Here is a 13,213-nt window from a genome sequence, read left to right on the forward strand (position 1 = left end):
ACAATCTTGCAATGCTCTCTTTCCATACTGTACCGCTCTCCTAACTAGGATGCACGGGATGTACTGCAGCATTCTGAGCTTGATGTAGGGAGATGGGTGCCTCTGCCCCAGATAACAATTCTCCTTGCACCGTACTCTAGCTGGCAGGGACTGCTGAAACATTTGTACTGACTGTGCTGTCAGTCATGATGAGTCTATTGCCTCTAGCATCATAGACATGGATATTGTGAGTTTAGGTATTGATCCCAACAGTTGGCTTTAGCGTAGAGCAGCCGTTCAGTGGCAGAGCTAACAGAAGTCCTGGTGATAATTACTTAAAATTCTTACAATGTTTACATATAGAAATTTAAATACTGAACATATGCTTTCTTCTCCTGCTTGCTGCTATGGAGTTGGTTCACTTTTTGGCCCCATTCTTGAACTGAGGTTTAACGTAATCCTTATACATAGAGAAGAGAACACCTAACAAAAAAGAGCAGATACTGTTATCTATTGGTGTTTTTCATATGAAAGGATAGTTCAGCAATTACTCTTCATGCAAACAGTCTGGCTTTTTTTCATTTAATTATAATGTCTGCAAACGAGCATAGGTAAAAGTATTTTGCAGTAAAAATGTCTTCTCTAAATATCCTAAAAAATAAGTGGTGCAAGGAGGTAACAACTGGACATTAAATGGTCCAATAAATCCCAATTTGAATAGTTATATCATGAATCATCCGCAATAGTGATTTACAGAAGATATAGATGTTAGCTTTGAAATGAGAATACTTGCTGAAAGTAGAGGTAAGTCAAGCAGCCTATGAGTAGGCTCATTACTATATGGGCAGAAGACTACCCCATCTGCCCTCCAGAAAAAGGCTCAGCTACTGCAAAGGTATCTTTAAAAGGTTTCTGCACAAAACTGTATCTTACCTATTGTTATTGCTCCTACGACAAAGCCTTGTGCTGCAACTCTCATGTGAATGAGATGGACTGACATTTTCTGATCTCCTCTGTGTTTTAGCTTGTAGAGACCATAGCCCACGACAGCAACAAAGCCTGCCATCCCTATGCATTCAGAAGGAGGGTGAAGTTCAATAAATGTGTAGAACCAGAAAATGTAACTTTGGCTTAAAGAATGTCAGATAAATTACTCTAAATACTATATTCCCTAAGCTAAAATCTACCAAACAGTGCATAGGGTGAGGAATCAGCATATTAAGGGTTTGCAGAATCTGCCCCTTCTGACCTAAAAAAGTAGTGTTTACCAAATGCTAAATTAGACATGCTGTTTGAACAAAGCATCCAACTTTCTGTACCAGAAAATGGTGCTTTTGTTCCCAAAACCATCTAGTGTAGCTATATCCACTCTCATATTATCTGACTTTTTTTCTTTCTGAAGTAGGGAAGGAAGCATCAATTAGAGGTTTAATTTTATCTCTGCCTTTTTTTGCTTTTCAAGTTAAGTCGGGGCCTGTAAATCACTTTCAATTACTTTTGTTATTTGGTATATAAATTGAATAACTAAATTATTCTTTTATCTTTCAATTACAACCACCCACACACACTGCAAAAAAGCAATCTGTGTCCTTGCAACCTGCTAAATTGACAACAGTGTATACAGATTAGCCTGTGCTCATTTAGTCTGGTACATACAAATCACTTTAAGGTTTAGAACCGCTTCTGTTGCTGCTAAATGTTGGGGAAGCCTCATGAAGATTGATGGATGAAACTTGGTGAGGCTTCTCCTTGCCTTTCCAGCTCTGCACAGTTCCTGAAAACCTAGTATTTTGGATGTGACTCATCTCACTTAATATATTGGTTTTTAAAGGAAGGTCTGATTCAATGGTGTGTGAATATAGAAACCTGTAAAGCTCTGTTTCTGAGGGAAGAAGCCCCATGTAGAAGGTACTATATAGGAAGCTGCACAATTACAGTAAAGACACCTTTTAAATGAAGGTTATAACAGGCTTCCATCAGATTACTGATAAAGTAACAGCTACCTTTGCAACAGATCTATATTTTACTCTGGCCATCCTATTATTACAATAGAATAATGGTGTATGACAGTTGACAGTGGAAGGAGAAAAACCTTTTCACGCTATCAATTTTGCTGTTCCGTGTTTAACCAGTGTACATTTTAGCTATTTCTGGAAAAAATCTATTAACCTTCATTACTAGCTGAAGAGATTATTTCTGAGGAAAAACAGGCCAGAATTATTGCAATAAAACCCTGTCCATAGCACTCTGTGTGCACAGAAAGATTCAACTCACCTACAGGAACAAATGGAGAGTCTCTAGCTTTCCGTGTCAGTTTAGAGACTTGACTGTCATCTTCCTCTGCAGACCAGCGATCATCAGAAGACATTTCTCACGTCGGAAAACAAGAGAACAGGGCTGACAATTCAAATCCAGAGATTCTTTCTTTCTCTGTTCTCCAGTGATTACTTGCTAAGGCACCTCTAACTTATGAGACTCCCAGGTGTGAGAGCAGCTAACTTGCAAACTGATCCTGGTCATACGTAAGCAGATTCCCTTTTTCTAGTTGTCATTCACTTAATGCAATATCATCTGCTGCTTAATCTCATTTTAGAGGCCCTCCGGTTCCCTGTTAAGGGTTTTATTTTGGCACTGCAATTGGGCTGGGTGAAGTTTGTCACTTACACCTGATCAGCTCTCCAAACGATACCTCAGCAAGACATGCTCGGAAATGAAGCTTCCTCTTCGTAGCTGTATCTGTGAAATAAAGAGATACTACTTTCTTTTTTTTTAACGGATGTTTTAGAGACCCATTGCCCCTTTCCTGGAGAGGAAAAGGGCAAATATAGTACCTAGCTATAAAAAGGGGAATAAGGACAACCCAGGGACTTACAGACTAGTCAGCTTATATTCCATATCTGGAAAAATAATGCAGCAAATAATCAATTTGTAAGCACCTAGAAGAAAATAAGGTATCAGTCGACATGGATTTGTCAAGAACAAATATCAAACCAACTTAATATCATTCTTTGACAGGGTAACAAGCCATGAGGGAAGGAATAGATATGATATCTTGACTTTAATAAGGCTTTTGATACTGTTGCTTGACATTCTGATAAACAAACTAGAGAAATATAGTCTTGACAAACCTATGAGGTAGGTGCACAACTGGTTGGAAAATAGTTATCAATAGTTCACAAGCAGGCTGGAAGGGCATATCAAGTGTGGTCCCACAGGGATCTGTCCTAGGTCCTGTTCTATTCAATATCTTCATAAATGATATGGTTAATGGGATAGAGAGTACACTGATAAAGTTTGTGGACTAAGGTGGGAGAGGTTGCAAGCACTTTGGAGGGCATGATTAGAATTCAAAAGTATATTGACAAACTAGAGAAATGGTTAGAAATAAACGATGAAATTCAATAAGCATATCTGTGCAGTACCACCATTAGGAAGGAATAATCAGTTGCACAAATATAAAATGGGAAATGATTGTCTAGGAAGGAGTAGGGCAGAAAAGGATGAGTGGTTATAGTGGATCACAAACTAAATATAAGTCAACAACGTAATATTGTTGCAAATAAACCAACATTCTGAGAAGTATTAGTAGGAGCATTATAAGCAGGACATGAGAAGTAATTCTTCCCCATTCCACACTGATAAGGCCTCAACTGCAGTATTCTGTCCAGTTCTGAGCCCCACAGTTTGGGAAAGATGTAGACACTGGAGAAAGTCCATAGCAGAGCAACAAAAATTATTAAAGATCTAGAAAACATGACCTACAATGAAAGCCTGAAAAAATTAGATTGTTTTGGAAAAAAGATAGGGGGAGGAGAGGGAATGATAATCTTCACATAGGTAAAAGTTGTTATGAAAAGGAGGATGATAAATTGTTCTCATTATCCATTTAGGACAGGACAAGAAGTAATGGCCTTAAAGTGAGCAAGGGAGATTTAGGTTAAACATTAGGAAGTCTTCCTAACTGTCAGAGTAGTTAAGCACTGGAACAAATTACCTAAGGAGGCTAGAGGATTTCAAGAACGGGTTAAACAAACACTTGTCAGGGATGGTCCGCATAATACTTAGTCCTATCCTAGTGCAGGGGCCTGAACTAGATGACTTATTAAGGCCCTTTCAGGTCCTACATTTCTAGGATTCTGTCCCATATAGCCCCCCCCCGGTACCCTCTCCCTATTGCCCCTCCCCACTACAGCCACCCTGCATCCTCCCCCTCCCCACATTGCCCCTTCCCCCCCCATAGCCCCTCACTACCTTCCCCCATTGCCCCTATCCCCTACAGCCCCCAGTACTCTCCCCCTATTGCCCTTACTTCATTCAGCCCCCCACTGCCCTCCCCCTGTTGCCTCTACCCCATACAGCCCCCCAGTATCCTCCTCCCCACATTATTCTCTCCCCCTTTACAGCCCCCCAGTACCCTCCCCCATTACCCCTACTCCATACTGCCCCCCAGTATCCTCCCCCTCCCACCTTTACCCCTACCCCATACAGCCCTCCTCCCCCCCAGGACCGTCCTACACGGTCCCGCCCCGCCCCACTTCAGCCCTTCCCCTGGCCCCGCCCACCAGGCGCACGCGCGTGACTCAACCCACCCGTCTCCGGACGGCTGCCCAAAGCCACGCCCTCTTTGGCTTACGTCACACAGGGGCAGCCAATGGCCAGGGTGGGGGCGGGTGGTCGCGGCTCGTGCTGGCTCAGGGTGGGCAGAAGTGGCGGGAAAGGTTGAGTACCTCCCTCGCGCAGGCCCCACCTCAGCTCCCCATGTTGCCCCCAGCCCCAAGGCTAGTAATTGGGCTGATAACGAAAGTGTCCCAGTCAGGTGCCCCCCCTCCCCACACACACACTCCCGCCGGGCAGCTCGTCACGGGCAGGGGGGCGCTGGCCAGGCCCACCTGAGAGCGTGGAGCGGGAGCCATGGAAACGTGGTGTCCGCCAGGGCTCCCCCCACCCCCAAGGCCTGGCCCAGCTGGGACCTAGGCCTCTCCACACAGGACAGCTGCAGACCCCTCATCCCTGCTGTACCAGGGATGAGGGGTCTGCTAGGGGTTAGGGGTGGGCATGATGGAAATACTTAGATGGGTCACTGTGAGCTATAGGGCAGCACCTCCCCCCCATATACCACCCTACCCCCATTGCCATGTTCCCCTCACAGCCCCCCAATACCCTCCTGCCCCTGGCTGCCCAGCATTCCCGGCTACCGGTCTCCACTGCTGCCCCGAGTCACATGTTGGAGGGCAGGGCCGGCTTTAGGCCTATTCCACCAATTCCCCCGAATTGGGCCCCATGCCCAGTGAGAATCTCTTCCCTGGCTAGAGGCTCCTTTTTCATTTTTACTCACCCGGCAGCACTCCGGGTCTTCGGCAGCACTTCGATGGTGGGTACTTCGCTGGCTCCAGGTCTTCGGCGGCGGGTCCTTCAGTGCCGCCGAAGACCTGGAGTGAGTGAAGGACCCGCTGCCGAAGACTCGGAGAGCCACTCGGTGTTTTTGTTTGTTTGTTTTTTAAGTCTTGCCTGCCGGGGCCCCGTCGAAACTGTTCGAATTGGGCCCCGCACTTCCTAAAGCCAGCCCTGCTGGAGGGAGCGTCTTCCAACCCGCCCCCCCAACCCCAGCCCCCCCTGCTTCTATTGCTTTCGTTTCCTCCTAGCTCCACACCTAGGGGCAGCTTTGGGCCTCCTCCGTTAGCTTCCATCTCCCCTCACGCAGACAGCAGCAGCTCATGTCGTGCTTAGCTTAATTTCAAAACTAACCCACCAATTTCTTCCCCAGCCCATCAGTAGGTTCTGTATGTCACAAAAACCAGCTCTTGTTATCTAAGACATTTATAGCTTCCCTCGCCCCCCAATGATTGTGGAAGCTGAACATCTCCCAGTCTTTAATGCATTTAATCTCACAACACCCCTGTGATATAGAAAAGTGGTGATTTCACAGATGGGAAACTGAGGCATAGAAAGACTGGAGCAGCTTGCTTAAGGTTACACAGGAAGTCTGTCAGCGCAGGGAACTGAAAATAAGCCTCTCTGGTCCTCTGCTTGCATCTTAACCACTGGGCTGTTCTCCCTTCCAATAATCTCTTTCACCTGGTTCAGCTGTTTCCTTAACTGCACTGAGAGCAGTGCTTGAATTGAGCTAGTGCCCTGTACCCATGCTCACCACCTGTGCCTGCAATTTTCTTTTGTGTGCCCTGTGGGAAGAAGGTAGGGAAGCAGGCACTTTTGTGGCTCCCGTGGCATCCCTGAGATTGGTTGACCGGCTGTAAATATGCCAGTATGTGAGTGACTGGAGCATCCTTCCATCAGGCAGAAAACATCTGTCTATGGCTCCTGGAAAAGGTTAGTGATTTTCAAAAATTGATACAGGTGTTTTTTTAAGAGGGGGACAGTTTGCTTGTGGGAAGAATAATAAAAATAACAGGAGGAAGGGAGTGTTTGAGCTGATTGCAGTCCTGTTGTATGGGACAGGCTGCAAAAGATGTGGGGCTTTTTTGTTTGACCAAAGAAACCATTTCATGTGATGTGCACCTTTAAGGAGAGGAACCCAGCCCCCAAAATAACACAGCAGGGAGCTTGAAATGAACTTGGATGTACACCAGGGGTTCTCAAATCTGGCAGTGTTGGCTGCCTGTTAATAGTGAGGACATCTCCCCTCTCAACACCATCCTGTTGCAGTCAGGCATCAGCCCTGTGCAACTACTATAATAGCTTATGTGGAAAAGTAAAGCAAGGAAAGTATTGAGGTAGAGTTAATATCTTTAATGCAATGCATGCTCTTTCTTTTATTTAAAAAAAAATCACACCTCAGTTTTTGCTCTACATTTCTCCCTTTCTGTCATCTCTGGTACCTGGCATATATTTCTCTGTCAATAGGTCCCTTTCTTCTCCACTCCTCTGCACCAGCTGCCTGGTTCCCTTCCACTTTGAACATTCCTTCCCTTGTGGAGGTTTCTGGTCCCATTGGCAACTCCTAGTTCCTCTCCTGATGGTGGCTGGTGACTCCCCGTTTATTTCCTCCTCCTCTTATGTAGCAGCCTCTCCTAATAGAGATGGCTAGGTTGGTTCCTCCTCCTCCTTGTTTACAGCTGCTTTTGCAGGCATTCAGGCAATGGGAAGCTAGGAAAAGCCAGCACCCTGTGATGTTTCAGCTCTCCGCAGACTACCAGCACGGACATACTCCATTTTATTTAACTTCAGTTTCACCATCATGTTCAGTAATAAACAGTGTGATATAAACACGAGGGTAGGAATTAGAGTAGCAGCCATGTTAGTCTGTATCCGCAAAAAGAACAGGTGCCACAAGTACTTCTGTTCTTTTTAGGGTAGGAGTGTGTGGGATAGAAGTAAATTTGGTTATGATTGAGAGATCGAGCCTGTCTGGTTTAATGTAGCTTTCGCCCATTCTTCACTGTCACCGATTATCCAAATTGTTGTTAAGGATAAATTTGGGTGATGATATACCTGATTGTTTTAGTGTTAATGTACCTCCAGCAGAACGTACATCAATCACCAAAGAAAGCCCATTCACAATGCTGTTTGGGCTGGTACTTAAATTTCTGAATGATGTTAACATGAAGAAGATGACAAGCAGTACAAGTACAGAGGGGTAGCCGTGTTAGTCTGGATCTGTAAAAGCAGCAAAAAATCCTATGGCACCTTATAAACTAACAGACGTTTTGGAGCATGAGCTTTCGTGGCTGAATACCCACTTCCTCAGATGCATCTGAGGAAGTGGGTATTCACCCACGAAAGCTCATGCTTCAAAACGTCTGTTAGTCTATAAGGTGCCACAGGATTCTTTGCAGCAGTACAAGTAACATTCTGCCAGTAGTAGTGATGGGATCATTAGCAATAACTCAGCAACCCAGAAGCAAAAAAACAACCAGCCCCCAAATTTATTTTATTTAAAAGGTCTGAAAATGTTATCACTCCCAATATATATATATAGAGAGAGAGAGAGAGATACAATAATTAAATATTATTAAAGAACATTCACTGAACCAGGAAAGACGAGTTTGACTGACACCTTTGGGAGTTCTCAGATTTAAGTACCACTCTAGATATATCCAAACACAACAGCTGAAAGCACAGAATTTATCCATACTCTACAAAGATAAACATATTGCAGAAAGGAAGAAGTCCTGGAGAGGGAGCAGTTGCCAAAGAATAGAGAGAAGAACATACATAGAAGAGAATCCTCACTTATGATTAATGGAATATTTATTCTGTGCCTGTGAACCATATGCTTGCACAGCTTCATGCTCAGAAAGCAGAGGAATTTGGTAGTGCAGATACGAAGAGGGACTCTCACTGTTATTATGACTTCCTAGAAAGTATTACTAGCATAACGAAACACCTGCTGCTGTACCTCTACATGCTGTGATTTTGTCTGCCCTTACAAGCGCTATCTTCCTCAAGGATAATGCTGCAGCAAGTGGGACTGGTGATTCAATAAGAGGGTGTCAGTCTTCCCTCTGAGTGAGTACTGACCCAGTGTTTCACCATGATGTTAGAGGGCAATGCACTGCTGGATATGCTGTTTTGGGTATAATGTACACCCAAGACCCTGACCATTTGTCGTCATTAAAGACGTCATGGCTTTTTTTTTTTAAACAGGAACAGGTATGTGAACCGCAATGTCTTGGCTTAATTCCAATGCAGCTAATTTAGAACATAAGAACTGCCATACTGGGTCAGACCAAAGGTCCATATAGCCTGGTATCCTGTCTTACAACAGTAGCCAATGACAGGTGCTGTAGAGGGAATGAACAGAACAGGTAATCATCAAGTGATCCATCCCGTCACCCATTCCCAGCTTCTGGCAAAGAGGGTAGGGACACCATCCCTGCCCATCCTGGCTAATAATTACATTCTGCTTGCCTGAATTTCTCTTGCAGTTTAGACAAATGGTATTTGAATCAGACGCATAGGTATTTCACCCAATGGTGCATTGGTGAATGACCTAAGAAACTGCACCAGCCACATGGTCACACGCATTTCCTTTAGTCATGGGCATATTGTGCACTTATGTCAATGGATTTGGACTCCAAATATCTGAACCGCGAGGGGAATCAGTTGCTGGATGCCAAATATCTGAACAATGTGGGTGGGGTTTAGAGGGATGTGTCATTTTCCATGGGAACTAAATATGGTCTCACACAGGAAACACTACATTGTGCCCCTAGAAGGACTGAACCTGTGATCACAGCTGAAGTTTCTGTTGAGTTTGAAGACATGAAAATATGAGTAGTAATAATTTTAGAGAAAAATATCTGAAATATGCCAGTCAGGTTAGAGGTGGATAGCTGATAGAGTGGAAATTATTTGAATACCCCTTTTTAAATATTTTACAGCAAGTGCCCAGCAGGTGGCATCATCTCCTCAAACAGACTATTTTAAAAATGGAATGTTCGATCTACTCTATTTACCCAAGTGCTGCTTTGTCGGTGGTATTTTATATAATTCCCCAAGTGTTCTAATAAACTGGTTAATGAGAAGAGAAAAGTAATGGCTCTGGATCTTTAGGTTGTTATCCAGAGAATGAGTAGCAAAGGGTTACTGAAGCAAGCAATACATGATTAAAATACAAGTGTAAAAAAAAAAATTCAGAACAGTCTAATTTCTTAAGCCCCATGTCTTGATCCAAAAGAAAATATGTAATTGTTTTTGTAATAGCTGGGACTGACAGCTGCCAGAAGCCACAACACACATCTGAACAGGTACGGCACAGATTCCAGATCCAAACCCCAAGGCTCCAGGGAATGAAATAGAAATATAATAGTTCCAGATTGCTGGCATGGCCCCTCCCTGGACTTTTATCCCTGTTACAACACCACCAGATTGATGTGCTGGATTTGGCAGCCTCTCTGCAAGGGAGGCCCAGGATGGGAAGTTTAGAGATGTTGCAAATCAGGAGGAGAGGGGGCTCAGAAAGCTTTGTTAAATGCTGACTCTGCCTAATCTGCATCAGACGATACCAAATACGTGTAATTGTAGCCATGTCAATACCTCAGTCACCCTGCTTGTCTCTCTCTCATACCAAATACAACACCATCAAGCCAAAACTTCTTTGAGCCCTGAAATAAACAACAACAAGAAGCTCAAGAAGGAGAAAGATTTGAGAAACTTAGCTACATACCAAGGCTTTATTAGGCGATTGGACTAAAATCTAGAACAGGTAAATCTGAATGAGACAGAATTCCAAAAAGGATAACTTTATTTAAGTTTCAGTAACACCCAGGAACTACAACCAAGACTGGGATCCCCTGGTGGTAGGTGTTGATATTATCAACACATGAGGTCAGGATCATCATTCCGAAAAGCTAACAATGTAAGAAAACTAGCAAAATATGAACGGGAAGAGAGATACAATCAAATAGTTGTAAAATGAGCTGTCTGATTTGATTTTGACAGCCAGTCACTGTGTTGGTGTAGGGTTTTTTCTTTTTAAGATACTGTTAAGGTGAGGAAGGGCTAGAATTTCCCACATCTATTATTTCTGTCTCTGAACAATCTATTCTAATCAAGTTCTTATAGGGGCCCTATCATTACCATTGTATCTGAGTGTCTGTTTACAGTATGCATATAATTATTTTATTCAAAATAAGTACCTCAGTTCTTATTTAAAAATACAGTGCAAGCATTCCAGCACAAAAAGCAGTCCTCAAATTAAAAAGGTGCATATCCCAGCACCTCCTGAGTTGCCTTATAGCAACAAACCAGTGTGTGTAGCCCAACACTCAAGCAACCCTACAACAGCAAACCAGTTTATGCAACTGGAATGCTTATAAGCTATCATGCAGTAACAAATCACTTATGCAGCTGAAAGAAGCTTTTGTAAGGAAGGTTTTCAGTTTAAGATTTGAAGGTGTTATAAACAAGGAACATTTATTTAAAAATTATGAACAGTAACATGACCGTGCTCTTTTAAGTATGGCTGTGTCAACTGTTTATCTGAACATATTTCCTCTAAACTAGTGTACACGCACACAAAAAGACTGGCTGAATGAAAAATAAGTTCAGCATTTCAAAAATGCCTAGTAATGGAGGGGGACAGGAGGGAAATGCCTAATCTGTTAGAGAAAATGTGAAACACAGAATCCCAGTTTGCTAGTCTGTTTTTAAAAAAGCGTATATGCAATGCTGATGAAACTCAAGCCAGATCATATTCACATGCTAGTTCCCCAGAACAGTGTAACAAGTATTGCTTCATCTGATTTTACATTAAAATACAAAAATGTGGAAGTTGTGTTTCTATTTTTATAAGAAGTTTTTAATTTTATGTCCTTATTTGACAGGATAAACACAGCTGCTGAAAAATAATGTAATTGCATAGTGCTTCAGTGACATGTACTGATAAAGGCAAAGCAAAATCAACTGCCGCTCGCACACTGCCAAACCCTGTCATTGCTATGCACAGCTCCACTCAGGTCAGCCATAAGTGCTTCATTCCCAGAATAAACAAGTCTCTTCACACTCACATTCCTGCACACTTGTGCACACACACAAATACACAGGCACACACCGCTGTCTCTACCACAGGCACACTCCATTCCTGCTACCCTTACATGCACCAAACTTACGTGCCTTCCCTCACACATAGCAACGCAATAATTTCCCCTGCATACACATATGCCCAGAACATCATTTCTTTCCACATAGAGATTTGCAGCACTCTCCCCCTATAGACGCACATGCTCTCACTCCCCTTCTGTGCTGTTAGCACAGCCCTCATAAATTCACATCACTTGCTATTATTTCAGTTGATACTGATGTGACTAGTCCTTCCCTGAGACGCAATCTACACCCTACCCTACGAACCTTAGAAGATAAATTTAAAGTCGAACAGAACAGACTAACATCCAAATATTTACCAAGATTTATCAGCAGATTCCAAGGCACTGCAGTAAATTACTGTATTTACTGGGACTGCCATATTCCTTTCTGGCGTAACTCATCTGACTTAGTGGAATTACACCAGAGAAGAATTTGGTCCAAGGTGTGATTTGATTTCTTTTGCTAGCATGAGATTCATCACAGGTCATTTTTAAATCCAACAACAGTGTATCAGTTTGGGTCAATCCTGACATTGGGTCAATCCTGACATCCTGTGTTGTTTCTAGTGCCTGTATCAGCCAATATTATTTCTGTTGATGCTACACTTGTGAATCAAAGCAGCTTACTCCTTCCACACCCAGTACACTACTATGATGATGGCTGGCACCTCTAAATTTTACAAGATACCGTGTTCACAACTGACAGCAACTCTGGCATGCTGGTGGATATGGTGGTTGCCTAGGAACAGCAAAATATTTGGTGACTTTCTTTCAGAGAATTGTAAGCGGATAGACTCCTTCAGTGTACATATGGAAAACAAACAAAATAACCAAACTCTTCACAGCTTTCCAAAGAAGTAGTTCTAGGAGTAAAGGTGGAACTAGAAAGTTTAAATTGGTTTAAAATGCACTTGATCAGACTCTCCCGTCCCTAATTAAATTTTTGCTATTTTCCAGAAGATCTCTTTACACACTTGCAAATGACTTCTGTCTGTTTGAATGAACAAGTAATCCATCAAAGCAGTCTTGATGCAGACTCTTTCATAGAACTGCCCGTCAGGGACAGACTGGTGAGTGCACATGATTGTGCTTTTCCCCAATCCGCAGGAAGTTTCACCTTGTAGGACCACGCTATTTTCTCTGGCAAATAAACAATGCCACATGCTGCAAGTATATGATCTTCCTGACAGCATTGATGCTATTACGATATAGAGATCTGAGTCCACATTCAGCCCAAGTAAGCAGGTGTAATTTCAGTGAAGCCAATGGAGTTTTCCTACTCCAGGACTGAACTTGGCCCAGAATTTTTTTGTCTGCTACTTGGATGATAGAATCATAGCACTAGAAGGTCATCTAATCCAGTCCCCTGCACTGAAGGCAGGACAAAATATTATCTAGACCAGGGATTCTCAAACGGAGGGTCGGGACCCCTCAAGGGGTCACGAGGTTATTACACGGTGGGTCGCAAGCTGTCAGCCTCCACCCCAAACCCTGCTTTTCCTCCAGCATTTATAATGGTGTTAAATATATTTAAAAGTGTTTTTAATGTATAAGAGGGGTCATGCTCAGAGACTTGCTATGTGAAAGGAGTCACCAGTATAAAAATCTAGGCACCTGTGATCTAGACCATTTCTGACAGGTGTTTGTCCAACCTGCTCTTAAAAATAATGATGGAGATTCCACAATCTTCC

At 43.1% G+C, this 13,213-nt stretch overlaps 1 protein-coding gene across 1 annotated transcript; it reads right to left on the reverse strand.

The window, feature by feature from the left end:
• Nucleotides 1–377: 377 nt before the first annotated feature.
• HIGD1C (HIG1 hypoxia inducible domain family member 1C) lies at nt 378–2,540 on the reverse strand. Its single transcript, XM_030554586.1, has 3 exons — nt 2,254–2,540; nt 913–1,047; nt 378–462 (listed from the first exon to the last, which is right to left on the reverse strand). Exons 1-3 carry the CDS (start codon nt 2,345–2,347, stop codon nt 398–400), a joined length of 294 nt encoding a protein of 97 aa, XP_030410446.1. The 5' UTR covers nt 2,348–2,540; the 3' UTR covers nt 378–397.
• Nucleotides 2,541–13,213: the final 10,673 nt, after the last annotated feature.

The sequence above is a fragment of the Gopherus evgoodei genome, chromosome 3 (genome assembly GCF_007399415.2).
Source record: "Gopherus evgoodei ecotype Sinaloan lineage chromosome 3, rGopEvg1_v1.p, whole genome shotgun sequence".
Taxonomy (NCBI): domain Eukaryota; kingdom Metazoa; phylum Chordata; order Testudines; family Testudinidae; genus Gopherus; species Gopherus evgoodei.

Bases quoted from the DNA above. Each gene is read 5' to 3' on its own strand.
- HIGD1C (XM_030554586.1), bottom strand. From the start codon at position 2,347: ATGTCTTCTGATGATCGCTGGTCTGCAGAGGAAGATGACAGTCAAGTC. The intron at 1,048-2,253 runs GTGAGTTGAATC...CTGAATGCATAG, and splicing joins CTCTCCATTTGTTCCTGTAG to GGATGGCAGGCTTTGTTGCT. The intron at 463-912 runs GTAAGATACAGT...CTTTTTTGTTAG, and splicing joins CGTAGGAGCAATAACAATAG to GTGTTCTCTTCTCTATGTAT.